At 38.9% G+C, this 20,047-nt stretch overlaps 1 protein-coding gene across 1 annotated transcript in view; it reads left to right on the top strand.

Annotated features, from left to right (window-relative positions):
- ano1b (anoctamin 1, calcium activated chloride channel b) overlaps positions 1-20,047 on the top strand; it is a gene marked incomplete at its 5' end in the record, with an annotated part of 39,438 nt that overhangs the window by 15,265 nt on the left and 4,126 nt on the right. Inside the window, 14 exons of the mRNA XM_080870260.1 lie at positions 1,984-2,025; positions 2,566-2,630; positions 3,450-3,584; positions 6,576-6,736; positions 7,455-7,537; positions 9,287-9,361; positions 10,655-10,723; positions 10,805-11,006; positions 15,738-15,849; positions 15,986-16,043; positions 17,016-17,116; positions 17,705-17,847; positions 18,218-18,370; positions 18,521-18,573. Of these exons, the coding sequence (XP_080726386.1) occupies positions 1,984-2,025; positions 2,566-2,630; positions 3,450-3,584; positions 6,576-6,736; positions 7,455-7,537; positions 9,287-9,361; positions 10,655-10,723; positions 10,805-11,006; positions 15,738-15,849; positions 15,986-16,043; positions 17,016-17,116; positions 17,705-17,847; positions 18,218-18,370; positions 18,521-18,573 (1,452 nt within the window). The remainder of the gene's footprint in view (positions 1-1,983; positions 2,026-2,565; positions 2,631-3,449; positions 3,585-6,575; positions 6,737-7,454; positions 7,538-9,286; positions 9,362-10,654; positions 10,724-10,804; positions 11,007-15,737; positions 15,850-15,985; positions 16,044-17,015; positions 17,117-17,704; positions 17,848-18,217; positions 18,371-18,520; positions 18,574-20,047) is intronic.

Here is a 20,047-nt window from a genome sequence, read left to right as displayed (position 1 = left end):
ATCGTATTTGCTTGTCTTGAGAAACTCTTGGGTTTCTTTCACACTTTGTTTTGGATCATTGTCCAGTTGCACTGTGTAGCTCTGTCTGATGAGCAGATAGTATATGTTGTACACTTCAGTTCATTCTGCTGCTTCTATCAGCAGTCACATCAAACACTACTTACCCAGTTCCATTACATGATTAAACCTGCATCATGTTGGATAGATGATGTGGTAAGTCTTGGATAATGAGCTCTTGCTTTCCTTCTTCATACTTTTCTCTTTCTATCATTCTAGTAGAAATTAATATGGGGTTCAAACATTTCAAACATTTGAGAGGTTTTTTTTTCCACAATTTGGCCTGTTCTTGAGCATTTTGAATTGGCCAGTTACTCCCATACAGGAGGTCTGGACTTGCTCTTTATTCAAAAGATCCAAGTTTTTGATTCCAAGAGGCGCTCCGCTGGCAGGCAATGCAGAACCTGTTTCTTGAGGCAGTGTTGAGGAGACTCACTTAGCTCTCACTGGATGTCTATCCAACCTTCTCAGAAGGTCACTGCTTAAGTAGCATTGCAGGTCAAGTGTGATTTCTCAGCCACATCCGTTAACAGCACCACTTCTTTATGATCAGTTCACTGGGTAAAATTGGTTATGTTATACTTTAGTGGCCAGGAGAAAATAGGCTAAGAGCAGCCTGTAAGATCAAATATTTATATGAATGCTTTTACCTTTACTGGATAAAAGTATATTTGGAGCAATTTAGAAGGGGCAAAACAAAGACTGACTCAATTAGTAATAATCACATCCTCATCTAACTGATCTACTCTATGCTAATGCTGATTTCTTATACTGGTCATGAGATGAATGCACTCATCTCTGTCTCAAGCCTGATAAAGCCAAATGGGGAAGCAGTGAGTCAGAACAAAGTCCTCCAACTTCTTTGAGACCTTAATCCAACACAGCCAAGCAGAGTAAAAGCCAAATCCAATTCATAAATTCACATTGGTTGGGCAGTGGTTAATCCTCTGGTCTTCCAGGTGAAACGTGTGAACTCCAAAGTCCTTTCTTCTGTTGTTGCTCTCTACTCAGCCTCAGGACAATAGAGGACACACACCACACCTTCCTAAGAGTCCTCTTTTATACTCATGTGGTCATATGTATCACACACCTCTCTCCCCTTACCCATCACTCACACCTATTACACCTATTACACACACACACACACACACACACACACACACACACACACACACACACACACACACACACACACACACACACGTGCACATGCACATACACAGACACACTCACGCTTTCCATGCTGCATCCTCTTTTCATCTCAATGCATCTCATTCATTATATTGATTAGATTTATGCATAATTACCAATAGCAAAACCACATATAGATATACTTTGTTTATAGCACGCTGAATTACTGTAACCATAAAACTGCTGGATGTTAAGTTCCTTATTCCACTCTTGAATAGAGGTAAGCTGGGGGATTTGCTCTGGCACTTGGAAGACAATCAGCTAGGGTCGCTGGAGTCTCCGGGGTCATGTGTCTAAGAATGGAGTGGCCAATTGCCAGAGTTACGGGTGTGTAGCTGACTGGGGAAAATGGATTTGAAATGTGGGTTTGTGGTGCACCAGGGTGCTTCTGTTTAGGGCCAAATTGTGAGGAGGAACCTTATAGTCACCGAGCTGCTGATTTTCCAGCTGCTTGGGAGGACCTGTTGGAGGACAGTCATGGCTAAGTTTATTTGGCCTGAACTAACTGCTGGGGTTGGGCTAGTTATAGTATTTTTTTTTCAGTGGTGCAGAGCTGGGTGTCCAATTCACTGAGCCAGTTACAGTTAGACCTCAAGCCATGCTGCTAGTGACACTATAAGTCAATATCAAAAATATGATTTGCGGGTGATTCAAGAGAAATTGTGCACTGATGAAGTACTACAGTAAGAGCAAACACCAAGTTTACAAACTTCAATTTCCTATATTCTATTTCAGGGAGACATTGATGAGGAGAGTGCAGACCCCAATGACAGAAAGGTAAGAATATGAAAATGCCAGAATAAGTCTTGAGAGAGCTCACTGGTTTATCCATCATAAAATGTTTGTTGTGTGGCACCTCGGTAATGAGACACATTTTTATAGGCCTTCAGTTGGACTGAACCAGCTGGTATTAATTTACATTAAGTGGCAGGATTGCTTTCTAATTACTGATAGATTTCAGCTGGTGTCATGACTCTTGATGCCTTTTTGCACCTCTTTTTCTTTATGTGTTTAGTACTTTTTCCCTGCATCTCATTATTATTACATTATTATTCTCATTATTACATGTTTCATTTCTGGGCATCTATGGCTTTATTCCTTTGTATGTGTGAATTGGATGGGTTGTTACCGACATCTGGTGAGAATTTCATGATTAGTGACGTGTTTGATACCTTTTATTGTCAACTTACTTATTTTGCTTTACTTTATTTTTACACACACACACACACACACACACACACACACACACACACACACACACACACACACACACACACACACACACACACCCCTAACATATGTGAATATCTTCTCCAGCTTTTATATGAGGAGTGGGCAAACTACAGCGTATTCTACAAGTACCAGCCAATCGGACTTGTGCGGTAAGGACATTCCTTAATTTGAAAAATGACATCGCTTTTGCAATGATGCAGCTAGAACAATTGCAATGTGATTAAAGTGCAGACAGGCTTCAATTTAGGGGGTTTATAATACATTTTCAAGTAAACTATTTAGGAATTACAGCCATTTTTATATACTCTAAACCCCTTCCCTGTTTCAGATACTGTGTTTCTTCCCTTTGAGATGCTTTGCAGGCCTTTACTGCAGCCATCTTCAGTTGCTGCTTAATTGTGGATCTCTCTGTCTTTGGATTTGTCTCTTGCAACTAAAACTCATGTTGGGTTCAGATCAGAGTAGGACCCTGTGCATTTCATTGTTCATCCTGTTGCTTCTAGCAGTCAGATCATCAATAAACACTAGTCACATATACACCCTGGGCTTTCTAACTCGAGACTTTCTCCTTCTACTCCTGCTTCCTCCCTCATACATATAAGATTAATTGGTGATTCTAAACTGGCTGAATGTGAGTTTGATAAAACGTGTAGGATAAAGCACTATATTAATTACTATAACTGCTCAAATATCCACATATTGCATCTGACAACATTACATGGCCATCATCCACCTCCACAATAAGCCGCCTCCTGCTTACCACAACCTATACTTCTGGATCAACCATATTAATGAGCTAGAATATAGATGTATACTTATTATAGATATATTGTTAGAGTATGCAGGAAACAATTCACAAGTTCCTTTGTGTCTGTGCAGATAGTGGTAAATAAGGGAAAAACAATATATACTACAGTTTCGATTTGTGTAATAAAAATGATTTTTTATCTGTTTCCCCGGGTGTTTAGGAAGTATTTTGGTGAGAAGATTGGGCTGTACTTTGCTTGGCTAGGCCTGTATACCCAGATGCTGATTCCTGCCTCACTAGTGGGGGTCATTGTCTTTTTGTATGGATGTGCCACAGTTGATGACAACATTCCAAGGTAAACAAAAATGCATGTGCAAAAATTCCAGTTCTATGTGGTTCTAACTATGATCACCTCAGAGATGTACACATTTAAAGACAAATGAACACAATTTCAGTTGTTTGACAGGTGACAAAAGTTACAGCTGGAAAGCTACAGGGTAGCACTGCAGGAAAAAGATTTAACATTATTTATTTAATTTATTTAACATATGTGTTATTATCACATAGTTGTGATCATAATCTCAACATGATTATTCGCCTCCCTCTTCAAAACATACACATCATAAACATCCACCTGAACAATAGTGTTATAAAAATGGAATATTTTTGGTTTTTAGACTCAGTGTAACAATCTGTGTTATAGCTGGGGTGTACTTTGAAAACAAAGCTTTATTTGTTGCCAGTGAAAAATGTTAAGGACATAAGGTAGGTTGTTATCTTTGATCATGCAATCAGATTGTGTGATTACTTCAAGTAAAAAAAAAGTTCATAAAAGACAATCGTTTTGTATTGAAGACTACAGAGAATCGGGTTGCTGCAGATGGCGGCTCCTGCCTGAGCCTGGCTCCGTCGGAGGTTTCTTTCTGTTAAAAGGAAGTTTTTCCTTCACGCTGTCACCTGCTGGTCACAGAGCTCATGTGTTTGTTGGGTTTTTTTCAGTGTATATTTGTTGGGTCTTCACCTTTAAGTATAAAGCACCTTGAGGCAACTGCTGCTGTGATGTGGCAAACTATAAATAAAATCAAACTGAAGTGAATTGAAATATAACTCATCCATATTTAAAACTATAAATAACAAACTCAAAGTTTTACATATGCACATTGTTTGGTTTTTGTTGTTTCACTCGGTCTATTGTGGTGTGGTGTGGTTTCCATGTGCTATTTGCACCAAATACTGGAGATACAGGTCATCAGTTCAGTTTCAACTTATTATTAATAGAGTTTAATGCACACCTTTTGTGTTGTGTTGATATCTAGTGCCACTTACCATATTTTTGCCTTGCTCGGATCATTTTACAATATGTAACTGCACACTATTGATATTGTAGGTACGTAATAGAGTGATGATGCCAAAAAGTCTGAAAACGTTACTCTTTCATTCCCACCCAACCCCTCTTCTAAACGGTTTGTGATTGTTTTCCACAACAAAACACTAAGAATACACTATTGTAAATTTAACACAGAGGCTAAGTAAAGAAAGTTAGCAGTAAAAAACTATTTAACAGTGTAGGACTTAAAGCGGATGGAAATCAAAAAATGGAAAGAGGAAGTGAAAGTACAACAAGCAGGAGAGAACTGTAAAAGTTTGATGAATTACTACAGAAATGAGGGCCTCCTTTCCTTTCTCCACCTGCTTTTTATCATCCACAGGATATTATGACATGCTGGCAGTGCAAATTTCTATCCAGTGGAGACAAATGCCACTCACTGTAAGTGTCAGAATCCTAACAGAAAGCAAACAGACTGTAACACAAACCAGATGACCCATCTATTCATCAGTGCCTAATGGGAATCTGTTTTAGGAAAATTGAGCTAATAACAGCTGCAAATCTCAAAAAAGAAAAAACCAGAATAGTTACAATCATTATGATAACAAAAATACTTCACATACTTCGACATTTGCTACCAAAGTCAGCCCTGTGACTGATGGCTGTGAGGTAATCGCTGATTTAAATGGACATGAGCATCCCATTTTATCAGGTATGTCCTGTTTTTTGTGTGTAAACATGCCAAACATCATATCCCAGTGTATATATTGTCATACTATTACAGTCACATCACTAAGAGCAAAACAAAATTGGAGAAATCCACTATGTAATATGAATGTATCGGATACACTGTTTATAAAAAGTGAAAATACTCAAGAAAGAGATTTAATCCAGGAAGACCATGTGAAAAAAGTGTATTTCAGTTTAATTTTTTTATATAGCACCAAATCATAACGACAGCTGCCTCACAGTACTTTACATTTTATATGAGAGAGAAACCCCCAGTAACCTGATGAGTCCCCTATGAGCAGCTCTCGGTAATAGTGGAAAGGAAAAACTCACTTTCAACAAGAGAGGAGTCAGACTCAAGAAACAGCAGCGATCTTCCGCTACTTTTTTGGGAGTGTGGAGGATGAGAAAAGAAAAAAAGTATAAACTATAGAGAGAGAAGACGAAATTTAATAAAATGATCTAGTCGAATAACAATGCACAGGGAGTATAAAGGGGATAAGTGGGGCTGATCTGGGAGCTGGTTCCACAGGACAGGAGCCTGAAAGCTGAAGGCTCTGCCTCCTATTCTACTTCTAGAAACTGTAGGAACCACAAGTAAGTCAGGAGTCTGAGAGTGAAGGGCTCTGCTGTTTGACCTATGGTGATTTGGGTGATTCTGGGGGTGGAGGTGTCCTCACAGCATCATTTACCATCCTCCTGTCCTTGTCTATGCTTGTGTATTCACCCTTTTGTTAAATGTTTGGTTTCTGGGTTTCATCGTGGTGCATTTTGTTGGCCTTTTGGATATTATACAGCTCACAGGTGTAACTTCACAAATCTGCATACAGTATGCACACATATACACAGAAACAAAATCACCTGCAGATGCAAGACACGTGTTAATACTTTTCTGAGCCCCCCCATCAAAACGAAAAGTAAAAAAACAGAGTGAAGTGCTGTGTTGGAGTGGTAATCAGAGGTTGTTAGGATAAGATGGGGCCTGATTATTTAATATCTCATATGTGACGAGAAAGATTTAGTTTGATTCTGGATTTAACTTAAAATGAAGAGAAGCCTGCATGGGAGAAATATGTTGTCTCTTTGTACTGCCTGTCAGTATTCCTGCTGTACTCTTGTTATTCAGTTGCCATAACAAATTAAATTTTTGTGTGATTTGAGATTAGCCTAAAGATAGTGTGAGGGTTGCATTAGCAAAGTAGTGGTGGGTTATAATCATGTATTTTACATAATCTAAACAGTGATAAAAACAAAAATACAACTCTGCATGTGCCTTTCTGTTAATTCTAGCATGGAGATTTGTCATCCAAGGAACAACATCACCATGTGTCCACTGTGTGACAGAGTATGCAGCTACTGGAAACTTAGCACCGCCTGTGGGACTGCCCGGGCAAGTCATCTGTTTGACAATCCTGCCACAGTTTTCTTCTCTATATTCATGGCTCTCTGGGGTGAGTGAAGATAGAGAAGGTCATTCAAAAAAACAAAAGTAGAGTATGTGTGTCTGCTTTATAACGTGCTGTTAAAAAGTATACGCCTCTCCCTGATTGCTTTTTCTTTTGCTGTTTTGTCACACTTGTTTTTTAAAGCATCAAACAAATGGCAAAAAAAGGCAACCAGAGTAAATATAAAATGCACTAATTAAATGATGATTTCATTTATTAAAGGGAAAAGGTTACCCAAATCTACCTGTGCATATGTGAGAAAGTAACGACATCAGCCTTCCCCGAGTTAGTCTGGAGTCCATTAGCTTGTTGCACTCAGATTTGATTATTGATAGCCCTTCTTCTGTTTGTTGATCACTTTTCTGGGAGATGTTTTATAAAAGAAATTGAATTGTCTCATGCAGGTGGAACAGTTTTTATTGGCTAGCACTGTCACCTCACAGCAAAAGGTTTTCCAGATTTTCAGGGACTCTGGTTCCCTCCCACAGTCCAAAGACACGCATGTGAAGGGAATTAGTCATTCCAGGATTGGCTGTAAAGCACGAGTGGTTGTTGATCTCTCTATGTGAGGCCTTATTTACCCAGCCCACTTGTTGCTTTACCTGCGTCTGCTGTGCTTACCACCAATCGTTCTTGTTCTGTGTAATTTCCAGATTTTATATTTGAAACATGCACATTTTGATGTCTGGTTGCTTCTGCATATTTTCTTACCTCTCTTTTAAAGCTGCCATGTTCATGGAGCATTGGAAAAGGAGGCAGATGAGACTCAACTATGAATGGGACCTTACAGGGTTCGAGGATGAGGAAGTGAGTAATAACACAACTGCTTTTCTGTGTGAAAGGATAAAAGGCAGAGACCCAAGGCCCACATAATAAATAAAAGATCTGCTATATATACACAATACTATGAAGAGAACCCAGGTCGCCAAACTAGAAATGTTGTCTTTTGTGACAAATATTCATATTCTATTCATATTTTCATATTCATAATAATATTTAAGGAAATCAGACTTTTCCATTTAAGAACGTTTTTGTGTTTATTTTTATTTTTGTTGTCCATTCATGTTCAGTCACATTGAGCATGAATAGACTTCACTATTCAGTGTGATTATGAAAAAAACAGTACCCTCTCTCAGTTTACTGTCATACAGACTGAAAACATATTGACCCATTTTTCACTTTACTTAAATGTTGTTTCTCTGAATTTGTTTTTCACAGGAAGCTCTCAAGGTTTGGTGAAAATTCATATTATTTTATTACTATTATCTTGTCTCTTTACTTTTCATAACCTTTCTGCTGCTGCTGCGATCTGCACAGTTTATATATATTCTTAATACCATGTACAGTCCAAAGATGATTTATTGAAAAAAAAATGACATTTATAAAATTATGACCATTGACTAACATTTTGTTTACAGGACAAAATGCACACATGATTTGACTGATTGGTTCATAACTGTGAAATCCTGATTTCACGATTGTGCTTGTTTGAGTGCTTTCTGACACAAATCTTTAAACAATAAATGAAGAGAGATGGATCCCAGAATGCTTGTTTTATATCAGTGTCCCTTTGGCAACTTCATTGCTTTTTTTCTCTAACTGTTGAGCTGAATGGATCCTGGGATAGATGAAAGAAAATCATATCAGAAAAGAGCTTGGGCAAAATAAAATGTTAATTTTATCACCTTATACAGACACCCTAAAAAGATAGTTCTGTCCAGTTTAACAGCAAACAAACTACCAAACAATGAGTAAGATCATCACACTTGGAAACAGGCAAAAAAGTATGTAGCCAGCTTTTAAATTTGTCTCGTATTTAGGTTAGTTTGATAGTTATAACATGTTTAACCACAATTATTAGTAATTGTGAGACCCTCCACTCCCAGGTTCCATTAGACACAGTTTATAAATGCTGAGTCTGTACATTGTGATAATGTTTCCCCTTTAAACTGCACTGTGGTCATTTCCTTTCAGCTCACATCTTTGCTCTTCTATTCACTTTTACTCTAACTGTGATTTTTCACTTCACTGTCTTATGGATGTCAGTTATTTGACTTACTGAAAAGTAAGAAAACATATTTTTAGTATTAAAAATGTTTTAATTAAATGATGATTGTGGCTGGACTCCACAGTTGTTTTCTCCCAACCTCTGGTGGTTGTTTTCTCTGAAGCTGTTGGAGAAAACAGCCAAAAACATTATTTTTCAGAAAAGACTTCTTGTATTCCAAGCCCATAGAGTGACTTAGTATCTTAAAGAATAACTGTCCCTACATTAGCATCATCTTTCTTATAGGTGGCTGTTTTCTCCAACATCTTCAGAGAAAACAACCACCAGAGGTTGGGAGGACAATCAGATTGATTTTTATGCACCTGTGGCAATAGGAACCAAAACACCTGAATTCAAAGATTAAGGGAAAAGACACTTTTTTGAAATTATATTGATGTTATACTTTTTTGATACTGTTTTTGGTTAGACTTGTCTCTTCAACATCTATTTTAGTTTGGTTAGTATGAATCACTGCCACTGTTTATCATTTTTTGTGTGTGTCATCATAGGATCACCCCAGGGCTGAGTACGAATTCAAAGTAATGCAAAAGTCTCTAAGGAAACGTCAAAAGTCCCAGGACAAGGTAAACACACTCTATGCTGTCCATGAAAATCTTTTATTATCAAAGCTGTGTGTATCATAAGGTTATTGAGTATTCTAGTTGTATTTTACTTTAAAACTGTTTTGCCGAGTGCTTTAGTTTGTGCATAAAAAGGGTGTCTTATGTCAATATACCTACATTTGCTTTTGCAAATGCTTTTAAACATCTTGCAAGAGCTGACACTTTGCCATGTATTTGTATGTTTGCATTGTGTAATCTAATGCTTTTTTGTGCCACTGTTTATTGCACAGCCCACAGGAAAACATTTTATCACCAACAATCTTTTCAAAACATTATGAAAAGCAGTTATATTTGCTTTGTGCACAGAACTAAGACTGCACATTTACAACATATTTAGCACCAATATTTATGAGTGTGCATACCTTCTATTCTGTTTGCCTTGCCTAACAATCACACACACTAAGATGGGTGCACTGGGGGCAACTCAGGGTTCAATATCTTGCCTAAGGCGAGTTCAACATGCAGACTGGAGTAAGCCAAGGATTTGCCCCTCTGCTATCTGAGTCACAGCTGCCTCTAGCTAATGTAATAGTATCTTACTATATAACAGAACACTTTACTCTTAGACTGTGGCCTTACTTGTATTCCTAAAGTATAATAAGAGCCTTGAGCTAACAGCTCCCTAATAGTCCAAGCATTTGTTTGCCATTCATGTGAAATCGCTCTGAATCAGTTTCCTTGATCTTTCATTTAGTTTTTTAGTTTTGCTCTCAGAGAATCAACACCTCTAAAAGTGAAAGTTGGTTTCTGATTATATTTTGTTTGACATGTTTTGGTTCATATCAGACTCAAGAAGCAGGCTACCACAGACACTGGCAACTTTAGAATGTTTATTGAAACACAACAGGATGCGTACTGCCCAGAGTTCTGTCAATGAGCTTAAGGAACTCTCGACAGGTGACTGAGCTATCGTCACCTGTAAGGAGCTTGTGGCTTGGAGGTAACAGATTTCTGGGAATCAATTGATCTTGGCATCAAGTGGCGTCCCTTTAACGGAGGCCTCCTGCTGGCCTGGCCTGTCAGTGATTAAAGTCAGCATCCTTATTTCAGGCCCGTTGGTATTGTTGAGCTGGATAGTGCATTCCTTGTACCAGGCTGTTGATTTCTTTTTTTGGAACTTTCTCTTTGTCTTTTATGCTTTCTTAATATGTTGTGTTGATTTTAATACATTTAAAAGTATGACTGTGGTGACATTACATGTCATGTTTGACCTGAGTTAATTTTTTTTACTGTTTTATTATTTACTTGTTTCAGATAGAAAAGCTTACATTTCAGGACCGTCTGCCTGCCTACATGACTAACATCGTCATGATGTTGTTAATGGTAGGAAAAATCTTATTCTCTGCATATACTGTACATCACTGATGTTATGTTTAAAGGTGAAAAACCCTTTTACTCCTTCAGATTGGTGTTACATTTGCCATTGTGTTTGGTGTGATCCTCTACCGCATCTCCACCAAAGCTGCTCTTCATATGAGTTCCAGTCTGATCACAAGGAACCATGTGCAGCTGACAGTTAAAACCACTGCAGCCATCATCAACCTTGTGGTCATCCTTATACTGGATGAGGTATATGGAGCTGTGGCACGATGGCTTACTGTATTAGGTAAGTTTTGTATAAAACCTATCATAGCTACTGTATACCGCCCCCCCAAACCTAACCCTGTCTTCCTCAGTGACTTTGCTAATCTACTAACCCATCTTTCATCTCTCTCCCCAAATGTGATCTTGGTGGGAGATTTCAACATTCACATGGACAATAATGACCTTCTGCTCACCAGAGACTTTTCCTCCTGTCTCGAAGGCTCTGAATTTAAACAATTTATCAACTTTCCCACTCACTCTAAAGGACACACCCTGGACTTTGTCTGCTGTTCTGGTCTTACTCCCTCGAATCTTTCTGCTACTGAAATCCCCATAACTGACCACTTCCTCCTTTCATTTAACCTCACTCTCTGCTGCTCTTCTACCAAGCCAACCCGTCTCATCTCGTTCCGCAACATCAAGAACATTGATATGGACATTCTCACTACCAGTTTGGACAATGTTCAGATTCCGGACTTCTATTCTACTCCTGATGATTTGTTGTTATATTATAACATTGTCTGTCCTTGATTCTCTGGCTCCTGTAAAAACCCACTCTGTTTCCTTCGCTCGCTCTGCTCCCTGGTTTACCTCTGACCTCCGAGCTCTGAAGGCCAAAGCTCGGCAGCTAGAGCGTAAATATAAGAAATCTGGTTTAACTGTTGATTCAGAAATCTATAAATACCACGTACTTCAGTATAAAGACTCCATTAACAAGGCCAAACAAAGCTTCTACTCTGGTATTATCAGTTCTTATGAGGGTAATGCTAGGACTCTGTTTTCAGTTTTCAACAAACTAATTCAACCCCCCAACGCTTTACCACCGCACTTCTATTCCTCTGAAACCTGCAACTCCTTGATGCTGTTCTGGACTACGAAAATCAATAACATCCACCAGCAACTCAGATCAAATGTTGTGTCTACGCCCTCTCCAGAACCTCTTCTCCTTTTTGAGCCGTTTTCCACTTTTCATCTTCCTGATTTATCTGATATTTCCGAGTTAATATGTAAATCAAAGCCTGCCACATGTCATCTTGACCCCATGCCCACGGGGCTTGTGAAATCCTGCCTCTCTTCTTTACTCCCACTCATTTCTGCCATCATTCACTCTTCTCTCACCACCGGTATTGTTCCCTCCTTATTGAAGACTGCTCTAGTCACTCCTATACTGAAAAAACCTTCTTTAGATCCTAACAACTTTAACAACCTCCGTCCGATTTCCAATCTACCCTTCATTTCTAAGATACTCGAAAAAGTGGTTGCAGCTCAACTTCATTTACACCTGGTTAATAATAACATCTACGAGAGATTTCAATCTGGTTTTCGCTCATGTCACAGTACCGAAACTGCTCTACTTAAAGTCACTAACGATCTCTTAATCGGAGCTGACTCTGGTCTTCTCACCATTCTCGTCCTTTTAGATCTGAGCTCAGCCTTTGACACCATTTCTCACTCTGTCCTTCTAAGCAGACTTTCCTCTCTCGGCATCTCTGACACACCCCTCGTCTGGTTTCAATCATATCTCCTCGACCGCTCCCAGTTTATTCAACTAAGATCATTCCGCTCTCGTCTATTCCCCGTCACCTCTGGTGTACCCCAAGGCTCAGTTTTAGGCCCTCTTCTCTTTATAATATACATCCTCCCTCTAGGTACCATCTTCCGCAAATTTGATCTTCAGTTTCACTGTTTTGCTGATGACACCCAGTTATATCTCTCTTGCAAACCTGATTCCTCCCTCCCACCTTCTTCCCTTACAGAATGTCTATCCGAGTTAAAATCCTGGTTTACCTCTAATTTTCTAAAGCTCAATGAGGATAAAACTGAGATCCTCCTTATTGGCACCAAATCCAACCTTTTGAAGGCAAACCATTTCTCACTCACCATCGATAACTCCACAGTTTTCCCTTCTCCTCAGGTTAAGAGCCTTGGTGTCATCCTAGACAGTTCACTTTCCTATAAATCTCACATCAATAATCTCACCCATTCTGCCTACTTCCATCTATGTAACATTAACAGATTGCTTCCTTCTCTTTCCACCCAGTCTACGTCCATTCTTGTACATAGTCTTGTTACCTCCCGTATTGACTACTGCAATTCTCTTCTGCATGGTCTCCCCCAAAAATCCCTCCATAAGCTTCAACTGGTTCAGAACTCTGCTGCTCGCATTATCACCAGAACCCCCTCCTACCAGCACATCACCCCTGTTCTTCAGGAACTTAGAAGAAAGAAAGAAAGTGTACTTTATTGGTCCCCGTGGGGAAAATCCCTCTCTGCATTTAACCCATTCACTCAGTGAAGCAGTGGGCAGCCACTGGGCGCCCGGGGAGCAGTGTGTAGGGACGGTACCTTGCTCAGGGGTACCTCAGGGTAGCTGTTCAGGGGAATCGAACCCCCGACCTTCCGATCATGGGGCCACCACTCTACCTATTGAGCTATCCCTGCCCTACTTCACTGGCTCCCTGTGAAATTCCGGATAATTTTCAAACTTCTTCTGCTCACCCTCAAGGCCATTCATAACCTCGCTCCTCCTTACCTTTCTGACCTGTTAACCACCACTTGTTCTGCCCGTTCACTTCGTTCTTCTTCTTCTATCCAGCTTACTGTACCTTCCTTCCGCCTCACCACCATAGGAAGCAGAGCTTTCAGCTGCTCTGCTCCCAGGCTGTGGAACTCTCTGCCCCCTGAAATAAGAAATATTGGTTCTCTCCCCCAGTTTAAATCCCAACTCAAAACTCATCTGTTCAAATCTGCATATTCACTTTGAATCCACTGTTTGTTCATTTTATCTTGTGCTTTTATTTTATTGTTCTTATTCTGCTATTGTTTTACTAAGTGTTTTATCCTATTGTAAAGTGTCCTTGGGTGACTTGAAAGGCGCTCATAAATAAAATTTATTATTATTATTATTATTATTATTATTATTATTATTATTATTATAAAACAGGCTGTTAACTAAAGCACAAATACAGTAAGGACATTTGTGTCTGGTCAATTATTTCTTTGTCTTCACAATAATTCTTACACCATTGGAAAGCCTTTTTATATGAAACGTAAACATAAATGTTTATTACTATGTTCATACCAGTGTATGAATATCAGTTGGGTCTGGTCTATTGAGAGTAAAACAAAAACACAAGCTATCCAGCTAGAATGGCAAAAGAATAGTAGTTAGTTGATGTATCTCCAGTTCTGTGATTATGTGTGTAGCCCTCCAATGGGCTTCCCTATTAGTTATCTCTTATGCATGGTAAATGGACTGATTGTTATATAGCACTTTTCTGCTCTCCTGGAGCACTCTGAGCGGTTTATGCAGCATGCCTCACTCACCCATTACACCCATACAAGAACTTTTTTCTAATGATCGCACACATTCATCTCTGATGGATGCATCAGAGAGCAACTTGGAGTTAGTATCTTGCCCAAGGATATGCGGACTGGAGAAGCTAGAGATCAAACCACCAACCTACCGATTTGTAGATGACCTGCTCTACCAAAACACAGTATTCTCATTAATAATGTCATGAATGGCCAAATATGAAAAATAAGGCATTTGAAAAGCAGAAGCCTCTATGCCTTTGTCACCTCAGAGGGAAGGAGAGAAAGTATGAGTCAAATCTCAGCTATCAATGCCCTCCTCATCTGAAAGGTTTTCCACGTCACTGCTAAGGCAACAAATCACTTGTGTGCAACCTTAAAAAGCAGCTGCGAACTGGTAATTTACCATATCCAGTAATCAGTTATGTAGAATCCCAAACACATGCAAGCACAGAGCTAAAATGAAATGGTAGAAACCCTCATCTAAATGCTAATGTTATGGCTAAACTGTGAATCACCAGGTATGTCCCATCCTTCGGAGGACCCGGCCCACGTAGACCGTGAAGGCCGGGTCATCCGAATGATGTGCCTATGAATTGGGACATAGCTAGCATCATGTTTTTGCAAAACATGAAACAATAAGTACTGATAATGACCACTCTAAAAGTTTAGTTAAAGGAACATCTGGGTTTAAAGGGTAGCTAGAATCTAGACTGATTTTCAGCTCCTGTTTTGTGGTAGTGGGTGGTTGGGGCGGGTGCTGCCTTACCGTTTTGAGATGTGGGGCTTAGGGGGCTTGTGGTGACAGGTGCTGGCCCCAGGTGGGGTGGCTGGCCTCCTCTGCACGGACTCGGTATAGGCCTGGGACCGCACATGATTGGGTGCTTACTTACACAGGAGTTGTCTACACCCCCTTGGTCACTCATCTCCATGGTTTGGCCCATGCAACTGTCAGGCAGGTGTTAAAATAAATGGACTGAGACAACGTGGGAAACTACTTTGTGGTCATATGAATCTAAATTTGAAATTATTCTTGAAAAATGCTGCAGCCTCCTGACTTAAGAGGATAGAAAGCATGTGACTTTTTTTTAATCAGCACTCCATTCAAAAGCATGGCTTTGTAATAGAAGAGTCTGGGAACTGGGCTGCCTTGACCTTTCAACAAATAAAAACATTTCAGGACTGTTTAAAGCCTGATCTTGTTGATCAGACAAGAATGAAACAACATTCCTCTCCCAAAGGAGCAGCAACTGATCTCCTCCCACATGTTTAGAAATGAAAGATGTTTTAAAAGAAGAGGGGATGCCACACAGTGGTGAACATGGCCCCATCTCAACTGTTTTGAGACATGTTGTTGTTTTATTTTGTTCCAGTGTTTAGAAGTAACTGTCAAAAAGAAAAAGAAAATAATAATAATAATTTTTCTGCTCCCTTATAGAGGCTCCTAAAACTGACAAGAGTTTTGAGGAGAGACTCATCTTCAAGACCTTCATTCTCAAGTTTGTTAATGCATTTGCCCCAATCATCTACATTGCTTTCTTCAGGGGAAGGTTAGTAATCTCATAATTTATTGTTTTTGGTTTTTCTTTTTTTCTTTTTTTTCATTTTATCAGTTACTGTTTATGCACAAAGTTCAATATTTGATACTTCACACTTTAAACAGTTTTCCATTCATTTTCATTTTAGACTTGTAGGCAGGCCAGGCAGCTACCTATATGTGTTTGACTCTTACAGAATGGAAGAGGTAAGCCTTGTGTTTTTACAAATTAACCTCAAACAAAAGCTGTCATAATAATTTCAGACTGGACTTGGAGTATAATTGTTCTGAAGATAATTTAAACAAAATAAATACATTTTATTTTACTGCACTTTCTCCCAGTTTTCATACTAAACACATTTTTAAGTCACATCCTAGAAGTATAATGACATTTTTATTGAACAGCTTGTTCTTTCTATTTTCTGGTAAAGAGATTGTTGCCCTAAGCTAAACGACTTCACCAGAGTCAGAATCAGAATACTTTATTAACACCAGGGGACAATATAATATTACATATAATGCATAATATTAGATCAGTATTTCAGTCTTGCCTCAGAGAAAATCACAATTGTTGACTCTGAATTGGTTATACGATTGAATGAGTATGCACGATTGTGTGTGTGTGTGTGTGTGTGTGTGTGTGTGTGTGTGTGTGTGTGTGTGTGTGTAATAATAATAATGTACTCCTGCACATCATGTGAACTATCCAGAGAAGCACTAACACAATCTTAAAGACCACATTCAGCCTGCTTTACTTTCTAACTGGAGATTCACCTTTATATCACAAACATGTTAGTTATCATCAGTCATCTTCCTCTCACTTTTTCTGAATTACAATGCTATTTCCAGAGAAAAATGCAAGTGTAAAATCTGCACTTACACACTACTCATTTCCTCATCAGATCTGCTTAGTTTTGACCAAGTCACTTAGAAAATGAAGTTGGTGCAACATTATTAATAAATTGGCATTCCAGTATTTATCACACACTCTAATAGATACACTGGGGCAACTTCCCCAAAGATATTTCAACTTATGGACTCGGGTGGACAGTCAGTAAAAAAAGTGCAGTTGTTGCTGTCTTTGCAACAAGAACGGGGAATACTGTCATTTTGTTTTAGGTGTACTTTTAAAAATTCCTTCTTTTCTGTGGTTGACTTTAGTGTGGGATTGTTTTACAGTGTGCTCATGGAGGCTGTCTGATGGAGCTGTGTATCCAGCTGAGTATCACCATGTTGGGAAAGCAACTTATCCAGAACAACCTTTTTGAGATTGGAATACCGTAAGTAGGATCACTTCATATTGGTTTGTTGCTCTTGCACATCACATTGTTGTAGTGTAATTGCACGAGATCTTCTTTCTATAATCACTCCTCGATATTCAGGAAGTACTTAAAAAAAGACTTATCTGAATTCCACTCTCTTGAATTCTGTGCACACTCCTACATATTGACATTTAGTAATAACAACTTTTGATATGCATATCAAACACTGTTATGTAGTGAGGAGATAATGTAACTTTTTTCTGTTCAAATGTAATCACTGGCATCATAATTCAGCTAGAAAAAGCAGAAGCCACAATGCCAATTTGAGTAAACCGTATAACACCCAAGGCTGAGGTTAGCATTGACAGCCTGTGGCAACACAAAAAACACACTCCGTTTGACTGTAGCTGTAGAGAAGGATCATCAAACCATCAAACAACTCATCTGTAGTCCAAGTTATTACTTATACATTAAATGATTGAACACAACTTATTACTTCCAAAAGTACAGCACCGACATGCCATTAGAGTGATCTGTGGCCATTATTGTTCATATATGCGTGCGTCTATATGCATTTGTGTATTCATATGTGCACATGTCTTTCAGCAAACTGAAGAAACTGATTCGATACATTCGGTCAAAGCAAGGAGCTTTTCAGGAAGAAGAGAGACAGAAGAAGTTGACGAGATATGAAACCGACCATTTTCTGGAGCCATTTGGTGGATTAACTCCTGAATATATGGAAATGAGTCAGTACTACACACTAAATATCCTTCACCACTTTGGTTCTTAAATACTAGATATGAACAAAGCAAAACACAAGTCTGTTTTCTTGTGTGCAAAGATAATTTTCTATAAACACTGATGGCCGCGTGTCATTCAAAAGTCTAAATCACGACTAAAGGATCAGTTGTGAGATTATACTGATTCTTATTGTGGTTTCAAGGTTTTGAGGATTTCCATGTTAATCTATATTCTAATTCAATGCAGTTTTGTTTATGTAGAGATAGTAGACAAAAAATTTTAATTGTGTGTCTATAATATGCTTTCAGTACATTTATATTTGCACAGGTAAAGGGATATGTTGGTACTGATTTTTTGCTTTGCTCCTTTGTCCAGTCATCCAGTTTGGTTTTGTTACATTGTTTGTGGCATCCTTCCCGCTGGCTCCACTCTTTGCTCTGCTCAACAACATCATTGAAATACGACTTGATGCCAAGAAATTTGTGACGGAGCTGCGAAGACCAGTGGCAGCAAGAGCTAAAGACATCGGTGGGTTATATTTAAAACACTGTGGCATGTTTAAAAATGCATGTTATTCAGGAAGGATCACAATAACAAGAGAAAATAATATTTGTTTAATTATAAGAAGAGAAATCTTATACCTGAAAACATTAGCTGACACATATTCTCATTGTACAGGAATATGGTACAACATACTGAGAGGGGTAGCAAAGGTTGCTGTCATCATTAACGTAAGTAATGTCTGCTGGTTTAATTCTTTTGACATGCTACATGCACGATCGTGTTGGTGTTAAAACTAATGTAAAAAACTTTGTCTAAGTTCATGTCCATAAACAAATTGTATACATAACAAAAATTTAGAAAGAGGAAAAAGGGCCCACACATATTCCTCAAATATGGTGAGTAAGAAACTTGATATATATTGTGAAACAATTACATAAAAAAGCTCCTTCAGTCACTTCCTGTAACCTGACATCACCTTAACTGTACCCATACTTATGTAGTTTACCCAGGGCCTGAACATACTTCCTTTAATAACAATAATAATAATAATAATAATAATAATAATAATAATAATAATAATACTACATGCAAAAAGAACTCAACTTTACATTAGCTAAATATCACATAATACCACATAAGCAATTCAAATAAAAAGTAACAAGGAGCTGCAAAGCAAGGTAGCCCAGATGCTAACTCTGCAAAGATAACAAAAGTGACCATTATCCTCCAGCCTGCAAAAAACAAACTGCACAACAAAGAACGTATTTATTATTAGAACCACAACTCTTACTATGCTGCCAGCAAACGCACCATGAAACACGTTTCCTTCCATGGACGGATTATGCAAACATTCACACATAGGACACTTGATTAGTTTACTAGTAAGAGGTTGGACCAGGGGTGGGCAACTCCAGGCCTCGAGGGCCGGTGTCCTGCAGGTTTTAAATAACACCCTGGGTCAACACACCTGAATCACATGATTAGTTTGTTACCAGGCCTCTGGAGAACTTCAGGACATGTTGAGGAGCTAATTTAGCCATTTGAATCAGCTGTGTTGGATCAAGGACATCTAAAACCTGCAGGACACCAGCCCTTGAGACCTGGAGTTGCCCACCCCTGGGTTAGACTCTCTTTTGCCTTCAGCTGTCTTGCAACCAGGGGTGTTGAACCCCTGGTTGCCTACTTCAGCGTGCGTGTGTGTGTGAGTGTGAGAGAGAGAGAGAGAGAGAGAGCTGGTGAATGTGGGATTGATTGATTTACTACTTTTAGTGCTCAGGTGAGTAGAAAAGTGATATCTAAGTACCAGTGCTGCAGAGTTGTTTGCTGATTGCTGAGGTGCACAGTGAATAACAGTTGCAAACACTCATCTGATTTAGTAGCTGCAGAGATCCAAACCTCCTCTGACATTAACATCTGCACACAAACTATGTGCTGGGACCTTAATGGCATTGGTTTCAGTGGTCATCTCCTGTAGGTGTAATATGTAGGTGGACCACGAGCTCCTTATGTTTTAATGAGTTAATAGTTGCAGATTCAAAATGTTTCTGTGCTCATCTTTGGCACCAAGATCCCATATTTTACCTCTATGCCCATTTTTTTCAAAATATTTTGCCTTTTCATAAGGCATAGGGATGTCAGGTTCCTCACACTCTGCAGCACTCAGCTCCAACAGAACAAAGAAATATGATGATGGGATATAGA

The sequence above is a fragment of the Rhamphochromis sp. 'chilingali' genome (genome assembly GCF_963969265.1).
Source record: "Rhamphochromis sp. 'chilingali' genome assembly, chromosome: 2".
Classification (NCBI taxonomy): domain Eukaryota; kingdom Metazoa; phylum Chordata; class Actinopteri; order Cichliformes; family Cichlidae; genus Rhamphochromis; species Rhamphochromis sp. 'chilingali'.
The sequence above is the reverse complement of the archived record's forward strand: the minus strand, read 5'-3'. Positions and strand labels throughout refer to the sequence as shown.